This window comes from Lynx rufus, unplaced genomic scaffold, assembly GCF_022079265.1.
Source record: "Lynx rufus isolate CCGP_SWC_20201006 ecotype Redwood Valley unplaced genomic scaffold, mLynRuf1.p SCAF_3, whole genome shotgun sequence".
NCBI lineage: Eukaryota > Metazoa > Chordata > Mammalia > Carnivora > Felidae > Lynx > Lynx rufus.
This window is the reverse complement of record NW_025814845.1, coordinates 56,430,337-56,448,983: the sequence shown is the minus strand read 5'-3', so window position 1 is coordinate 56,448,983 and position 18,647 is coordinate 56,430,337. Positions and strand designations below refer to the sequence as shown.

General features: G+C 38.8%; 1 protein-coding gene across 1 annotated transcript in view; it reads right to left on the bottom strand.

Annotated features, from left to right (window-relative positions):
- Nucleotides 1-18,647, bottom strand: part of LOC124520210 (alpha-fetoprotein-like) — a 48,821-nt gene that overhangs the window by 21,025 nt on the left and 9,149 nt on the right. Inside the window, exons 5-9 of the mRNA XM_047090909.1 lie at nucleotides 14,501-14,633; nucleotides 11,409-11,506; nucleotides 9,800-9,929; nucleotides 2,887-3,101; nucleotides 958-1,090 (exon numbers count right to left, since the gene is read on the bottom strand). Coding sequence (XP_046946865.1) covers nucleotides 958-1,090; nucleotides 2,887-3,101; nucleotides 9,800-9,929; nucleotides 11,409-11,506; nucleotides 14,501-14,633 — 709 coding nt within the window. The remainder of the gene's footprint in view (nucleotides 1-957; nucleotides 1,091-2,886; nucleotides 3,102-9,799; nucleotides 9,930-11,408; nucleotides 11,507-14,500; nucleotides 14,634-18,647) is intronic.

Genomic DNA, 18,647 nt, shown 5'->3' with positions numbered 1-18,647 from the left:
ATTTGCAAACTATTTACCTGGATTTAACCCTTAGCCTTGTCCTTTACTGCCTGTGTGATATTGAGCAAGTCTTTTAAACCTTCTAAAACTCAATACCGTCATCCAGAATACAGTTAATAATTCTGGCATTACCTATGTCACTGGACTGGTGTCAGGATCAAATAGGACGCTGATGGTAAAGTCGCTTTGTAAACTCTAAACACCCACGCTCCTGTTATTAACGTTCATGCTTATCCTGTTATTAACGTTCATGCTTATGCTATTATCATAGTGATTATTGTGGAGGTCTACTGGCTACAAAAGGGTGCTCACCTATAGGGGACTAAATTACCTTCATCGATCCTTCTCTCTAGAAACAGAAAGATGGTAGATGTACCTGCTTGGGCCCAGACAGGACAAGGGATGCCTTCAAGCCTCCACCAGCACCCCACCCTCTGTAAACATGTAAGCCACTGCTTAGATAACAAAAGCCAGAGTCACTTGGTTCCTGGTAATCCTTGGATAAGTGATCACCTGGTCAGATTTGTAAGGTCACCTGCTTTTTTCATGTCAAATGCATAACAGAGCTACTGCCTGTAAACAACATCATCTGGCCTGAAATAAGGATGGTTTCCGGGACTGCTTGTTGGAAACTGTCAACCTTCCCATACCCTAATACACTGTGCTTTCATGCTGCTAGCTACTATGCCCAGGAGACACTCATTAAAAGAGGAGATTGCACAGAGAAGGTTTCGTGAAGCACAGAATGTACAAGACAGGGATTCATATAGAGAACTGCTACAGTATGACCATGTGGCCTTTGGTTTAGAGGAGAATCACATTCCTTGTTCAGTGCTCGCAATTAACAAGCATATGCACAATCATTTTACAAAATAGGACACTATTAACAGCGCTGGAATTATTCTCATGTTTGTAATCACTTGTGAGTAACAAGTTAAAAAATAAAAAGGAATTTACCCCATGGCTATAGCATTCCAGAGGATTTTCTAATTTACAGCATTTTCCCAATAAATTTTGATATACTGTATACACTCTTAAAATCACAGAAACTGCCAATTCTGAATGTCTTCTTGAATATTCATAAAGAAACCTATATCCATATGAAACAGATAGTAAACAGTAAAATTTAGAAGTCGTGAGTTTTCTCTCAAAAGCCAATTATGATTATAAAATTTATTCAATATTGTAACTGATTTTAGGCATTTGGAAACCTTGAGAGGATGGCAGGGAGGTTTTACTGACTTCATTTTGAGAGAAGGAAACCAAGTCAGTAAAATTATGTGATTTTTCCAAAGTCACACAGGAGTGGGTGTCAGATTCAGAATCTGAAACTAAAACAATCTGATTGGCTGATGGGTTCCTGGCACAGGAACTTTTATGAGAAATTAATTTCAAGTGTTTGAATGAGAGTACATTTTTCTCAGGCATCTTTGAGGCTAGATTTTATAAGTATTAGAATTTTTTTTTGAAAGAAAGTGCCAGCTAGGTATTAAAGCACCATCTTCCCCTCTTGTCCAGATAAACATTCAAACCTGAGTAGTCCAAGCATAATCTACACATTCTTCTGTGTTACAAGAAAGAGAAATTTGGACTCTAGGATATTTACAAAGGAATCACAGAACCACAGGAGGCAAACTTATCTTATCCAGCCACCTCAGTTTATAGCTGGAACACTAGAGCCTGAGGAAATTAAGTGGCTTGACCTACATTCCAAAGCTTATGCATGACAAAACTAGACTTGGAACTCTCGTCTCCCAATTCATAGTTTAATGTGATTTCCACTAGGAAGGTGAGCCTATCGACTTTTCCAGTACCAAATGCAAGTTTAGGAATGAGTAGTTTCAGGCAGTGACATTTACTTTTATAAGCCACATCAAATGTAATTTTGGAAATATAGCTAAAGTCATTCTACAAAGAACTTTGAAGAAAATTCAAATTCTTATGCTTTGTTGGAGTTTAGTTGCTTCAAATAATGCTTCACAAAGTGACTTCGGAAATACTTCAATCACACAGCAATATTGTTTTAATATTACATATTGAAATCAGTTTGTCTTGCACAAATTAGTATGCATTTCTGAACGGACACTGGAGATGTTAATAGCCCATCTCTCTAATCTTTAAATGCCCCACCATGGCTTTGGTAATAGGTATTAAATTAATTAGAACAGAGCTGACCAGGTATTCCAATCTGAAGCCCTTAGAGATGAGTCCCTTAGAGCAAAACTTGCAAACACTTAACCCTCATTGTGTTCTTAAAAATGCCTGTATTGGGGCGCCTGGGTGGCGCAGTCGGTTAAGTGACCGACTTCAGCCAGGTCACGATCTCGCGGTCCGTGAGTTCGAGCCCCGCGTCAGGCTCTGGGCTGATGGCTCGGAGCCTGGAGCCTGTTTCCGATTCTGTGTCTCCCTCTCTCTCTGCCCCTCCCCCGTTCATGCTCTGTCTCTCTCTGTCCCAAAAATAAATAAACGTTGAAAAAAAAAATTTTTTTTAATTAAAAAAAAAAAATGCCCGTATTAGTCGTCAGTATTTAAAAAATCAAACGACTTCCAGCTTCTTTCAAAATGCAGTGGACCCAACAGCCCAAAGCCTGCGTTTCCACACGCTAACAGGTGGCTGGAGCTGTGCAAATAACTGCCACCTTTTAGACTCCACAAAGCATCTCCTCTGGATCACCGTTCCCATGCAGCCACTCATTTACGTCATGGGCCAGCCTCCGTCATCATTCAGGTTTACAACCTTTCCCCCCAAAATGCATAAGTATAGTATTCCATTAGTAAGATTTTACAATATACATATATATATATATATATACACATATATGTACATATATATGCATATATGTACATATATATATACATATGTACATATATGTACATATGTATTACTCTGGCAGGAGATCATCTTGCTTGTCGATGAATTGCTTGCATACAAATCGGTCTTCTGTAAACCTGCTGAGTGGCAGAGATGGAAGATCAGGTTTGTCATCATTTTCTGAGTTGATAATGCATTCCCCTCGGAAAGGCACGGACAGTGCACAGCAGGGAGTGATTTTGCTGGATAGGGTCAACTGTTTAGAACAGGTATCGTTCATAAGCCGGCTCTATAAAACATGAAAAGGGTAGTTATTTTTGATGACTTCATTCTGAACTTATTTATTTTTGTTGTTCTTGCTAGAAAACCAGAGAAAAACTTGGCACTCCTTTACTCTTGGCAAATTGAGAGACCGAAAAGGTCATTTATAGTGACTTGTTCTAATAAGGAGAGCTGCTCTGTTTGATCTTCCTCAAGTGTCACAGGCTCTTTCAACATCTCTTGCACTTAAAGGGAGACAGACACAATAATAGTGTCCATGGTTAGCCCCACAAAATACAAATGAAGAGAAGAGTTTTATTGTCCTGCTATTGTGGTTATCGTTTTAGGATTCCAGTTTAGAAAACATTTTGTCTCTGTCATTTACCATATATATTATCATATTACTATTATGTTTACATATTTAACATATTTACTTACAAATATTATGTGTGAATCATATTTACAAATATTAAATTTTACAAATTTACACGCAAATATTATGTGCGTGTGTGTATGAATAAGCCAATCTCTCTACGCTTAAGAAACAATCTAATTCGAGAGTCAAATAATTAAACAACAATCGTAATGCAGTATAATAGAAGTTGTAAGAGAAGTGCATATGTGATGCTTTGGAAGAGAAAAGCTTGGCAATCCAGACTGGATGGAGTCAGAGTGAAGATCTTAAACAATCTGAGTCTTGATGGACAAATAAACTTAGTTGGAAACCAATGAAAAGGAAGAACATTCTAAAGTTATTCATCTTTATATATAAAAATCTTGGAAGTGAGAGAATATGACATTTGGGGGAATGATATATCGGATATTTGGGGGGTTTTGAGAAAATGTAGTTGAGAAATGATGGAGAACAGTATGGAAGTTCCTCAGAAAGTTAAAAATAGAACAACCCTATGACCCAGCAGTTGCACTACTAGGTATTTGCCCAAAGGATACAAAAATACTGATTCAAAGGGATACGTTATCCCTGATGTTTATAGCAGCATTATTTACAATAGCCAAGATCTGGAAGCAGCCCAACTGTCCATCAATAGATGAATAAAGATGGCATGGTTTAAGTATACAATGGAATATTATTCAGCCATAAAAAAGAATGAACTCTTGAGGAGCCTGGGTGGCTCAGTTGGTTAAGTGCCTAACTTTCGCTCAGGTCAAGATCCTGCTGTTTGTGGGTTCAAGCCTCATGTCTGACTCTCTGCTGTCAGTGCAGAGCCTGCTTCAGATCTCTCTCCCTCCCTCTCTGCCCCTCCCCCACGGCTCTCTCTCTGTGTCCAAAATAAATAATTCAAAAGAAAAAGAATGAAATCTTGCCATTTGTAAAGACATGGATGGAGCTAGAGCATATTAAGCTAAGCGAAGTAAGTTGATCCGAGAAAGACAAATGCCATATAATTTCACTCATATGTGGAATTTAAGAAACAAAACAGAAAAACATAGGGGAGAAAAAAGAGAGGGAAATGAGGAAATGCACTCTCAACTATAGAGAACAAGTTAACGGAGGGGAGGTGGGCAGGGAGGTGTGTTAAATGGGTGATGGGGATTAAGGAATGCACTGGGTGTTGTATGTAAATTCTACACCTGAAACTAATATTACACTGGATGTTAACTAACTGGAATTTAAATAAAAAATTGGAACGGAGAAAAATAATAGGGAAAAAGAAAGAAAAAAGGAAATTATGGAGCTTGAACCAAATGAGTGATTGGGCAGACGTAAGAGCTGACGCATAGAATTGACAAGATTTTCATAAACGATAATTAGATTGGAGGCAGGGGGTGAGGTGAGGACAAAGAATCTAGAAGGGTGTAGGACACTGAGGTTAGCACTATTTACTGAAGTTAATATTCAAGAGAAATTAACAGATTTTAAGAGAATAGCCGAAAAGGGACACCAAAGAGTTAAGATGTTTTAAGGCATCTATTAGGCATCTGCATGGAGATTTCCTCTAAGCAGTTAGGACTTTAGATTAAGGACTCAGGAAAAAAGAAGAAAAATGAGCAAAGGTCTAAATATGAAAGTAGTAAGTTGAAGCTACATCAACAGGGTCACACTGAGACTGTTAGGGGAGAGTCTGTGCATTAGTTAGGTAACCAGCAGGCTTTCAGTGACTTCTGTAGGTTTGTTCCTTTCTTAATAAAGAAAGAATGCCTTGTGAGAAGACAGGCATATTGTCTCCAGGCAGTTGTTGGGGGTAGGAGTAGTTCCAGGCTGACAGAGGCTATGTCATCTTGCACCTGTGGTTTCTAACATTGCCTTCGGATTGGGGTGCTTGGGCCAGGAGATTATTATGGGCCAGGCCTAGAAATGGCATAAATCACTTCTGACCAGAACTCAGTCAGGTTGCCCTCACCAAGTTGTGAGACAAGCAGAAAATGTGGTTCATGGCTCAGCAACTCATCTAGGTCATGGAAAAGGAGAATGAAAGATGGCCAACCATCTTGGACTATACGTGTAAAATGAGAAAGGAAAAGGCCAAGAACAATTTTTAAAGCGTAGTAGAAGAGGGGAAGAAAATTGATGAAAGGAACTGTAAGAAAACAGGCATTCCAGGTAGATGAAAAACCTCTCCCGCCATTTCTTACCTTCTAGACACACCTATGCAGAAATAATAAATGCTTCTGAGAATTTATTTGACTGGAAAAATAAACCATTTGCCGTGGTTGACAGCTTTAGCTCTAAAGTCAGACTTCCTGAGTTCTAATCGTGACTTTGCTACTTCCTGACTGTGTGACCTGGGCAAGCTACTTTGCCTCTCCATGTCTCAATTTCCTCATCTATAAAGTGGGGTTAAAATAATACTTAACGTCTTATGGTTGTGGGAAGTAAACAGACTAGTAATTGTTAGGGACAAAGAAAGGAGCCTGGAACAGATTAAGCACTAAAAAAAAAAAAAAAGTGTTCATTAAGTAACAATGAAATGCTTGAAATTAATGCCTGGCACACAGAAATCATTTTTTAAAAGTTTGTGTTATAGCAATTATTACACAGTCCCAGAATGTCGGTCTAATAGTGCCTTGAAGTCAAAGAAAGAGAAAGAACTTTACAATGTAAAATTGAATTACATGGACTGTGTATTATAATAGACTGATAAGCCCTACTAACTCACATCACTTAGTATTAAAACATCTAGTATAAAGATTATTTGCTTTTTATGTTGGTGTGGTGTTGTGAAGCATCATGGGATGATATAATAATCATTGATAAAAACAAAAAAGCTTTCTAGGGCATACAATTTAAATGTGTACAATCCATACAACATTCCTGAAAGCATTGGGAGAAATACTCTTTAAAAGACAATTAGATCGAGACAAAAAATAAACAGTAGAAAGGGTATCCTTTTCTTGGTGAGTGCTGAGTAATGCACAGAATTGTTGACTCACGATTTTGCATACCTGAAACTAGTATAACACTATATGTTAACTACACTGGAATTGAAATGTTTTCAACGGAGAAAGAAAGAATGAAAGAGAAAGAAAGAAAGAAAGAAAGAAAGAAAGAAAGAAAGAAAGAAAGAAAGAAAGAAAGAAAAGGGAGATGGGGGAGGAAGGGAGGGAAAGAAAGGGAGAGAAAGAGAGCTAAAGTTGTTCCTTCCTTCCATCCTTCCTTCCCTCCCTTCCTTCCTTCCTTCCCTCCCTTCTTCCTTCTTTCCCTCCCTCCCTCCCTTCCTTCCTTCCTTCCCTCCCTCTTTCCTTCCTTCCTTCCTTCCTTCCTTCCTTCCTTCCTTCCTTATTTCCCTTCCTCCCTCCCTTCCTCCCTCCCTTCCTTCCTCCCTCCCTCCTTCCTTCCTTCTCTCCCTCCCTCTTTCCTTCCTTCCTTCCTTCCCTCCCTCCCTCCCTCTTTCCTTCCTTCCTTCCTTCCTTCCTTCCTTCCTTCCTTCCTCTAGTGGAATAGAGTGTATCAAAGAAATGATAGTACAACTGAAATAATTCTTGTTAGCAAAATTATTAAAAAAGAGTAAGTACAAAAAAATCTAAGAAGTCAACCCAACAACTGAGATAAAACACCTAAGCGAACCTGAGAGAATAAAATTAAAAGCATAAACGCAGTAGAAATAATAAATAAGTTCGAGAACTTTCTCTTGGAGAACACTGATACATGAAACAGGAGGTTTGCAAAGCTAATTAAATAAAGGAGAAAACACAAAATACATGGAGAAAAGGAAGTATAATTACATATTTGATGTTTTTAATTATCAAATAATAATATTATGTGGAACTTAATAGGTAAATAAGAAAATGTTGACAAAGGAAACTTTAAAAAAAATGTATATTATAGGGTGCCTGGGTGTCCTCTGTTGGTTAAGTGTCTGACTTCGGCTCAGGCCATGACCTCACAGTTTGTGAGTTTGAGTCCCACAATGGGCTGGGTGCTAACAGCTCAGAGCCTGGAGCCTGTTTCAGATTCTGTGTATCCCTCTCTCTGCTCTCTCCTGCTCACACTCTGTTTCTCTCTCTCTCAAAAATAAATAAACATTTTTAAAAATGTATATTATAAAACCTGACCACAAAAAGGTACAGATTGATTCTCATTAGTCACAATAGTCTGAAATTCACTGAATTTGTGAATACTGAATAATGAGCCCTAAGGGAATATAAGATCAGGTTCCTGTAAGCCCCTGGTCACATTTTCATTGTCAACAAATCAAGACGTATCTTTGTTTTGTGTGTGTTTCTATTCAAAGACACATTATTAGGGCACCTGAGTGGCTCAGTTGGTTAAGTGCCAGACTTCGGCTCAGGTTATGCTCTCACGGTTCATGAATTTGAGCCCCACATCAGACTCTGTGATGACAGCACAGAGCCTGCTTGGGATTCTCTGTCTCCCTCTCTCTCTGCCCCTCCTCTCCTCAAAATAAATAAACTTAAAAAATTTATTTAAATAAAAAGACCTTATTTAATATATATTGTTCACTTATTAATGTTGAACGGATACATCTAACACATTGTCTTCTCCAGAAGCACATCATGACTTTTTGCGTTTGGGAACACCAGATAGCACTTCAGCACTAGGCTTGGGGGCCACTTTAAATAGCTAAATCACCCACAAAAAAAACCCACAAAATGTGGGAAATGTGGCACTAGACTGTAGGAAGGAAGCTTATTTACAGTATGAGAGCTAAAACAAGAAGGTGAGCCTGGTCGTATTCCCTCCCAGCTGGGACCCTGTGCATCAGGCAACTCAAATGCTCCACTGTTCTGAGCATGCCCCGGTCTGTGGATGACCACACAAGTGCTCTGAGTATTAATTTGGGGGTTACAAATCAATTCTGGCAAATAAGTAATTCACAAGTACAGAATTAATAAACAATGAGGATCGACTGAAAAATGTTAAAAGAAATCTATAGCAAAAGAAATGGAAAAGCTGTCCCACCAATTTCTTGTCTCAGTCTCTGCTTCAGTCTCATGAACAAGTTCTTTCAAACCTTCACAAAACAGGTAAGACCCAATACTATTATATTATTTCAGAGACTTCAAAAGGAAAAACAACGCAATTTTTGGAAGTTAGCGTAACTGAATACCAAAACCCGGAAGTTCTAGATCAATCTCACATGTAAACACAAATGCGAAAAATTGGAAATTATGTCCATATAAAATCCAGAAATACAGTAAAAGGAGATTGACTTAAGCAATCTAAAGATAGTTAAAAATTAAGAAATCTGTTAATATGATTCAACGAATAAATTAAATGAAAATCAAATGATCATCCCCAGAAGACAAAAGAACACTTACTAATGTTCAGCATCCATCCTAATTAAAAACAAAACCATCTCTAAAATGGAATGAAAATCTTTTTCAAAAAATTTTTTTTTCAACGTTTATTTATTTTTGGGACAGAGAGAGACAGAGCATGAACGGGGGAGGGGCAGAGAGAGAGGGAGACACAGAATCGGAAGCAGGCTCCAGGCTCCGAGCCATCCACCCAGAGCCTGACGCGGGGCTCGAACTCACGGACCGCGAGATCGTGACCTGGCTGAAGTCGGACGCTTAACCGACTGCGCCACCCAGGCGCCCCTGGAATGAAAATCTTTTAACACATAAACAATATCTTTGTCGAGCCAGTAACTGTGAACTTTGTCCGTGAAGGTCTGGACAAAGACAGGAATGCCAGAGCAGTCCACAGTTACTTTGTATTGTTTGTGAACACTAGCCAATGCTGTGAAGTCATTCAAGACTGTTCTGGCATTCCTGACATGGTGCAGAACTACAAATGGACCTGTTCTGGAGTTCCCGGCTTGGCGCAGGTATTGTTTCTGTGTAAAGGATATCAGAGATTTTGTTTTGTTTTATTTTAATTATGATTGATTCTGTCAGCCCCCCAATTTCTCTTACTTTTCCCCCAAGTTCACCTAATCATACAAATAACACTCTCTTAGCCTGTCCTGTAAAGCCAGGACTCCTTCTAAATATGCGGAGTAGAGTTTCTTTTTTTTTGTTTGTTTTTAAATTTTTTTTCGTATATTTATTTTTGAGAGAGAGAGGGAGAGAATCTCACGAGGGGCAGAAAGGTGGGGAGAGAAAGAGAGAAGCGGGGTTCACCAGAAGTGGGGCTCGTGTTCTACCTGAAGCAGGCTAGGAGCTGACAGGAAGCGGGGCTCGAACTCATGAACCATGAGATCATGACCTGAGCCAAAGTCAGACACCTGACGACGGAGCCACCCAAGCGCCCAAGTTTTTTAAAGGCTGAGTGAGTTTTAAGAAAGGGGAGGCTCTCACCCTGCCAAGTACACAGGCTACCACATCTCCTTCACAACAGGTCTGATGCAGATTTTTAACATCCCCGGCCAGTTTGGCAATTTCAGAAAAGTTAGCTTTCGGTTGTTTCTTAGTCAGCAGAACCAATTCCCTGAAAAGAAAAAGAAGTGCATTTTAAACCGTATTTTGAGTTCAATGCTTTCTAAAATTAGTTCTAGTTCATTGAGTAACCAAAATAATAAAAACCCATTTGCAAATGTAGGATGAAGAGACTATGTTTTAAATGCTTTCTGTTTCTTCAATGATAGCACTCAGAGCCACGCAAAGATGTAAATCACAAAACAAACACCATTCGGTTCCCGATCATGCAAAATATAGTCATTTTCAACATTTAAATTATCGCTTAAAGAAGCTGAGTTGCTTAGATGGGTAATTGGAAAATTTCTCTGACCCAACTTTCTAAGTAAAATCCTTCATCACAAAGAAAATAATTATAAGAGTCTTGGGTCTCCCTTGCCTGTCCTTGTGAACAACTGAGCAGCATCTCTGAAATTTCCCTGGCAATAGGGAAAACAGGCCTGCCTTATAAGGAGAACTAAGCTTCCATGCAGCTCAGGTCTGTCCCGAATTGGGGAAGAAGGTGATAAAAGGAAGGATACATCTGGGCCAAGAAAGAGGCACACGGAGTAACATCAAATTCTCCCACACTTTCCATCCCTACCCTGAAAACGTCACTAGATTTTTCTCTTCTTTTTTTTTTCCAATTTTTTAAAGTTTATTTATTTTTGAGAGACACAGAGACAGAGTGCGAGTGGGGGAGGGTCAGAGAGAGAGGGAGACACAGAATCTGAAGCAGGCTCCAGGCTCTGAGCTGTCAGCACAGAGCCCGATACAGGGGCTTGAAATCACAAACTGCGAGATCATGACCTGAGCCCAAGTCAGCACTTAACTGACTGAGCCACCCAGAAGCCCCTAGATTTTTCTGTACTGCAAGACACTGGAGCCAAAATCCTTTTTATCTTCACAGAGACAAGAATACATTTTATCTTCCAGCCTTTATCATGCAGAACGATTAAGTGCCTGCATCTGAACGTACAGAATCTTTTGCGCACTAAGGCAGAGGCTTAGGGATCTGAGCGGATAGAAGAAATTGAGGCAGGAAATAGTGGGTTTAGATGAGGAATAGTGTGGTTTCAAGTCCAGCTTTATGTGCCCTATTGAACAGGCAGGTAGCATCCGTATGGAGAAAGGAACCAGGTTTGTACTGAAAGACATTATTAAATGAAAGAAAAATGATTTTTTGACCAGAATGGGGTGCTTAGGTGGCTCAGTTTGTTAAGCGTCCAATTTCGGCTCAGGTCATGATCTCACAGTTCATGCCCACTTCATTCGAGCCCACTTTGGGCTCTGTGCTGACAGCCCAGAGCCTGGAGCCTGCTTCAGATTCTGGTCTCCTTCTCTCTCTGCCTCTCACCTGCTCATTCTCTCTCTCTCTCTCTCTCTCAAATAAATAAGAAAGAAAGAAAGAAAGAAAGAAAGAAGAAAGAAAGAAAATTGATTTTTCAATGAGTTTGATCAAATGGGGTGATCCAACAGCAACAAAGTTCACATATCTCAATCAGTAACTTACACTGCTTTTGATACTTTGTGGTTAAATTTAATCCCAATTTCACATAAATGGTGATGCCTCAAAGATATTTCTCTCACGTATTTCCTGATGGGTTCTAACTGTAATCAGAAAAACAATGGATCAAAAACATGTGGTAGTAATAGAAAAAGTTAATCTTGTCATTAGTAAATAAGAAAGAAAAGTAAAAGTTGTGTATCTCAAAATTAGAAAGTCCTTATTGTTTTGTTTAAAAGATACCAAATCCAAAAGCACAACGTGGTTGGTTGGTTTCATAAAATAGCATCTCACTTCCCAGAGATCACTTGGTCTAGAAGCTCAAACCTTTAGAATATAAAGACAAGAAAGTGAGCAAGCAGAAGTCCAGACAGCACTAGAATAAATTGCAACAATGTCTTACAGTTGTGTTTTATTTTTATTCAAGTTACTAGCTCTGCCATCTGGCACATGTCTCCTATTGCAAATCTAAAATATATGCTCTCCAGTTTTGCAATATATATTAATGGAGTCCCCCCGCCCCACCCCTCAAGTATGTTTGCCATTTTCAACCTAGGATTTTTACTTTGGAAACTATCGCAAAAAAAAATTCGTCTAAATAAATAAAAACATAATTATGCAAAAATGAGAACATGCATGTTTTGTTATGAAAGCAAAAATTCAGAGACAAACTGTCTCAACAGCAGAGTGACGGTAAGGTAAATAATGGCATATTAATTTTGACAAAATGTTTACTCTTAATAAAAAGTTCGCATTTTTAAATCTCAAATCAAAGCTATATATTCAGTGTGATCACAACAATGCACAAAATAAAATCTGTGAGTGGAAAAATGAATAAAAGGATATACACCAAATTGGTATCTCTGTATGCTGGGCATATTAGTAATATTTTAAAATTTCAGAACAGTTCTATATTTTCACTTAAGAAATTATAATGACGATAGATTGTTTTTACTTTGGGTAACTGCACCTTACAGTGCTATTTTTAAGAACAAGTTAGAAAATATATACAAAGGCAATATTCAAACCACAAAACTGGCACAACAATTATAATTTAATGTAATAATTATGATTAAATGTAGCTAATTATATTTTTATAATACTTACACATATAATTATTACTTTAGTCATTTTGTTGTATTATACTCATTTAAAATCTAATACAAACAAGCCCATACGCTTCTTCATGAGAGAGTCTCTGAAGACTTAACTCATAAACCACATTCTTTGATCATAGACACAATTTTTACGCACTTGGTTATGGAATTTTTTCTGAGGAAGAAGCGAGAACTACTGGGAACAGACACCCTGGAGGCAGCAATACCGTAAAGATCATAAAGTGGGGGAGAGAAGGGAAGAACTCTTAGCTAACTTATAGGGGCATGTTTTACATTAAGGAAATTCTCCAGTGAGAAAGGTTAAGATTAAGAAAACTTTGTAACTACAGGCACCTGGGTGGCTCAGTCGGTTAAGCATCCGACTTTGGTTCAGGTCATGATCTCAAGGTTTGTGAGTTTGAGCCTTGCATCGGGCTCTGTGCTGACAGCTCAGAGCCTGGAGCCTGCTTCAGTTTCTGTGTCTCCCTCCCTCTCTGTCCCTCCCCTGGTCTCACTCTGTCTCTCTCATTCAAAAATAAATAAAACATTTAAAAAATTAAAAAAAAACTTTGTAACTTAGAAGAGGAAGCATGTTACTTAAAAAAAAAAAAACAACTCCACAAAAAGTTCATTCTTCAGAAATGCAAAGTAATGAGACATAAGACTGCACGATCTTTTATTTTTGTTGTCTTTAATTAATATAAAACCAAAAGAAAAAAAAAAAGACTGCCCTGCTTAAAAATTCAGAATTGGCTTCTGAAGGCGTCACTAGGGGACAAATAGAAAAGGAGGTAAGAAATATACATATAAATAGCTTTAATGATAATAGCTATAATTATTGAGTACTTAGCATATGCCAGAACTCTTTAGATACATTATTTAATTTCTCACACCAGATAAATGATGAGGAGCTCCATAGGAAAAATAGGTGTAGAGGAATAGAGAAATAGGGGTTTGAGGAATATGAGATAAATTTGCACTGAGAAAATCAAAGGAAACAGAACAAAGTAGCACTGCATTTAGTCTTGAGGAATTCATCAAATGATTATCAAACTACTACTCATTTAAACACAACCTTTGGGAAAATCCATGTAGTGCCTTTTCTAGTAAAGATGGTTATTTTATGTGGAGATTTAGAACCTGTAATGAGCATGCATACAAAGTACTTTTATCATAGAACTAGTCAATGAAGGAGAAAAGGCCACATGGTTAAAATTAAGAGTGGTAAGATTGTATTGTCCAAAGACGGCTGCAGCAATATCTTCCGTCTGTGTTCCTCTTACAATGAGTCTTTGACAATCTGCTCCTCAAGAGGTACAGTATATATACTGTCCCCTTCAAACCGGTGAGGTGTTTCAACCAATAGACCATGACGGAAGTTATTTCTGAGGCTAGGTCATAAAAGGCCATACAACTTCTGCTTTATCCACTAGAATACTCATTCTTGAAGATTTGGGCCATTTGTAAGCAGTCCAGCCGCCCTGAGGCTACCATACTGTGAGGAATCCCGAGCTAGCCAGGGCAGAGAGACCACATGGAGAGGCCCTGAGATTATATGAAAAGAAAAAGGTGTTGAGCTAACCCCCAGAGTCCCCCAGAGTCCTAGATCTAGCCACTGTCTGACCACAACCACAAGAAAGATGAGCCAGAGCAGCCCAGATGAGCCCTTCCCGAACTGACCCCCAGAAATCATGAGAGAGAATAAAATGATCGTTGTTGTCTTGAGTCAATAAATGTTGGGGTGCTTTGTTACGCAACAATAGTAACTAGAATATTAAATATTTGTAATGAAGTACGGTCTACGCTAAATTATGCTTTCAGATTTTATTGACACTATGAATTACCTACGTATCTTGTTAAAATGAAATCTGACTTAGTAGGTTTGGAGAAGAGCTTCAGGTTCTGCATTTCCAACAAGCTGCCAGGAGGTAGGAGTGATGCCAGTTCACAGTCCACCCTTTGCATAACAAGGCTCTAAATCACAATTGACAAATATTTTACCTTTATCTGGAAGCACTCAGTTTTGTTTTCTTCTTGGCAACATGACCGAATAGCTGTTTCATAGCAAGCAGACATGGTCAGAATAGTAGGTCCATACAAGAATGGATGCTTTCTAGATGTTTCATAAATGTACCTGTAATGTGGCAAACGCGGAGTTGTGAAATTTAGAATTCAAGGACATGTGCCAACACTGTCTCTTAAAAACTTAGGATTCATTTTGTTTTGTTAACCTGAAACTTCTAGAATTTCGTGGTGAAAGAGATGAGGTAGCAGTATACATCAATGCATCACACGTTCACACACATCACTGTGGACAGATCCCTGTGAAGTTAGTCAGACATTCCCTGAATGCCCTTGAAGTGGCCAACTGTAACTACCAGGCTGGTGGGGAAAGAAAAAAATAATGAAAACCTGTCGCTTTTATATAAGGAGTGGAAGGTAGAACGTTCAATAGTCCAAACTGAATTGTAAATGCACAATTGTACAGCTGGTGCAGGAGGATTACATTTAGGAGCTAGTGGTGGGGGTAGAGGAGTCTCTCAAGATCATCCAGAAGTTCTTTCTAGACGAGGAGAGTTAATGTCACTGCCCTCCAAGATGTGCCCCCCAATATTTGGGTTTGTTACTAAGTCCCCAGTTTTTATTTCCCTCTCAGGTTTATTCATTCTTCCTACTCATAGAGCCTGGGCTTCAGGTCTGCCTTTCACTTATAATTATATCTCCTATATGTGCAAAGTTTGTTCCAAATACCCCACAGACACGCATGCAAATATACTCGACAAGAGGACACTACAGGCAAAAACTGTCTCGAGGCTCACACAAATTCATTTCTTTTCCTGTTTGTACAGGGAGAGTCTTACTTCAGCCTCCCTTGCAGTTAGGTTGGGAACATGTAACTGAGTCCTGGATGATGAAATATGAATGAGTGTACTCTACACCGCTTTGAGGTGTGGCTGTTAATGTCTTAGCACAGTTCCCCGTTTTCTCCTTTTCTGTCTCACAGTAACCGTGGAAACACACGCTCCAGATAATATAGAGATGGAAATGTCTTGCATTCTTGAGTTACTGCTTGGAGACGAATTGTCAGGGACTGAGCCAAGTTAGAGAGAGATGAGCTTCAAAGTGTCAGAGTAGCCAATTAAAACGAATTGAAAGTAACACTTAAGACTTTAATCACTTATGAGGATAGTATGAGCAAGAGGTTAAACTGGAGAAAGTGCTGACTCCCCACCCTGTCCCCTTGTCCATTCCTGCCCCCCACCCCCACCCCATGGACCTGCACCAGTCAAGGATCAGGTAGATCATCACAGATGTGAGGATGGCTTACTCCTGAAGGTTGTGTTTAAATGAGTAGTAGTTTGATAATAACTTTCTAACTACTTTTCTCCTAATTATAAGGCAATAACTTTACCTGTTTCTCAACCAAGGAAACAGTAACGTATATATCAAAGCTGGAGTGAAAAGTCAGCTCTTTCAGACAAAAGGCCCCTGTGGTTTTAAGGACACTGGGGCAGGGGGGAAGGGGAAGGGAAAGGTCTGAGAGTTGGAAAACTCTGAATGCTGAGCTAACATGCACAAAATTCTCTCCAAGTTTCTCCCTTCATCTCCCCCCCTCCCCATTAGAAAGTCTCAATAGAGGCACCTGGGCTAGGAATGAAGCTAGGCACAAAAGTATGGCCAGTTTGGAGGGAGAAAGGGACTGAGTCCTTGACTGCGACTCCTTCAGTGGCTGAAATGTGTTTTGCCCCAATCTGGAATGGGAATGACAGTTTTACCCCATGAGGAATGTCATCTGTAATTACCAGGCCTGAAAAAAAATCATGCTCAGGATTCAGCCAGGAGCCAGACTCTTCAAGAGTCACCAAAGAGAACTACCTGATTTAGACTGTGATATGAACAAGAAATAAATCATTATTAAGTCAATATTTAGGATTTTAGGATTTATTTCTAAACATAGGATTTACTTGTGACCACAGAATAGCTTAGTCCATCCTGATTATTATAAAACTTAATAAAAGTTTAAGATGTAAGGTCTATAAAGTAGGCATATGTCACCAGAAAAATGGTGACACCAGAAAACCAGGTTTTTAACATTAAAAGGATAATGGAGGAGATGATAGATAGAACAGGGACTTGGTTCATGTTTTAATTTCCTCCCGCCCCCAGTTCCTTGGATAACACATAAATCTTTGTTCCTGCAACTTCTCTAACTCCAATTTCTTTTGGGATACCAGCTAAGGACACAGGTGCTGCAGCCATTGAAGTCAAACAACAAGTTGGTATTGTTGCCTTCCCTGAAATGATTGAAAAAAAAACAATTATATTTCATGACAAATGGCCAAGGAAATGCTTAAAATATTTGAAGAGAAATCCCCACATGTTACAGGGGCTAGAAAACAAAATCACACCCAAGAAAGTGGCTAGAGTTTCTGGAGTCAGGGACTATATCCACATGTGACTGCATTAGAAGAGTATTTCTTGCTGCTTTCTCAAGTTTAGGGCCAGATTGAGAATCGTGGCACCATAATGAAAGATGAGAGATTTTGCAGGAGACCTGAAGCACTAACCAAACAGACCTTATTTACAACGGATGTGTTTAGCAATCCTGTGGTAACATTTGCTTTTGGTTAAAAGTACAAAATCTTTTCTTGTTGGTGGAGGACCAAGATGGTGGCCATTAGAGTTGTTTACTAAATATTTCCAGTTCCCCTCCTTTCAGGCAAGTGGTAGGACTGTACATACCCAACCCCTCTGAAGTGAGGTATGACAATGTGACTTGCTGGTTAGTGATGTCTGAGTAGAAATGATGAGTATTTCTTCTAAACAAGCTTAAGAAACAGTGCATGATTTACTATCATCCCGTTCCCTTGACATAGGAATCAAAGAAGCAAGTGTTGGGTCTTTCTCAACCTAGGTCTCTAGGTGACTATGATAATCAGGCCTCCTACCAATCTACATTGGACAGATAGCATGAGTGAAGAAAAAAAAAAAGTTATATTGAGCTGCTGAAAATTAGAGATTGTTTGCTTATTTGCTACCACACTAAATTTAGCCTATCCTTTTGCTCTTTAAAAACCTATAACGGAAAAAATCATCTACAAACCATGGAGGGGGAGAAATAGGCCAAATAATAGAACTGAACATGATTCATTAGCAAGACTTAGAAAAGTAGGTGCGTGCTTGGCAAAACAAAAACAAAAACAGAAAACAAACAAACAAACAAACAAATGCTCTTCATTCTCACCAAGGGGCTCTCAAGCCCTTGGAAGTTTAGTCATTTCACCAAAGCCATTCAATACCTCTGCTCTCTACTGTGCATGCTAAATTAAGAGTTCATTACTATACTACAGTAACTTAGTTCCCTTGGAAGATATTCAATATGAGCCAATCTAATTTCAAATCTCCAAAGGCAAAGTTTAATTTAGTATAAGGAAAAGGTTTCTAATAATTACAGCCATTTACACAATGGAATGTCCCTATTGTAAGATAACATAGGGTCATGCTTGGTTGGAAGTTGGGTTCTATAGTCAGACATACAATGGAAGCTTACAATAATTAAAACTGTTATTGAAATTTTCTTAGATAATCCAAAGGTACAGTAACTATGGTTTTGTGTATCTGTATATTATATGTACCTTTTGAAAAGTCTGAAAGAGCTGACTTTTCACTCCAGCTTTGATATATACATTACTGTTTCCTTGGTTGAGAATTAGGTAAAGTTATTGCCTTATAATTAGGAGAAAAGTAGTTAGAAAATTATTTTTCCCCTGAATATTCATAGTTGTCTGCACATAAGTAAAGATTATGATAGGAAGAGAGTTAAGATGACAGAGTAGTGGGGTGGGGGGGACCCTATGCTTGCCTTGTCCCTCAAACACAGCTAGATAAATATCATATCATTCTGAACACCCTGGAAATCGATCTGAGAACTAAGAGAACAAACTACACATCTAAAGAGAGAGAAATGGCCACATTGTGGAAGGTAGAAGCTATGGAGAGTTGATTTGGGGGACAAAAGAGTTGTGGGTGCTGTGGAAGGGAGGGAACCCTGATCATGGAGAGCAGGGAGAGAAAGAGAGAAAGCAGCATGCATGGGATTGCACAAGAAAAACACTTCCCCAAAATCATTGACTGGGAAAAAGAGAGA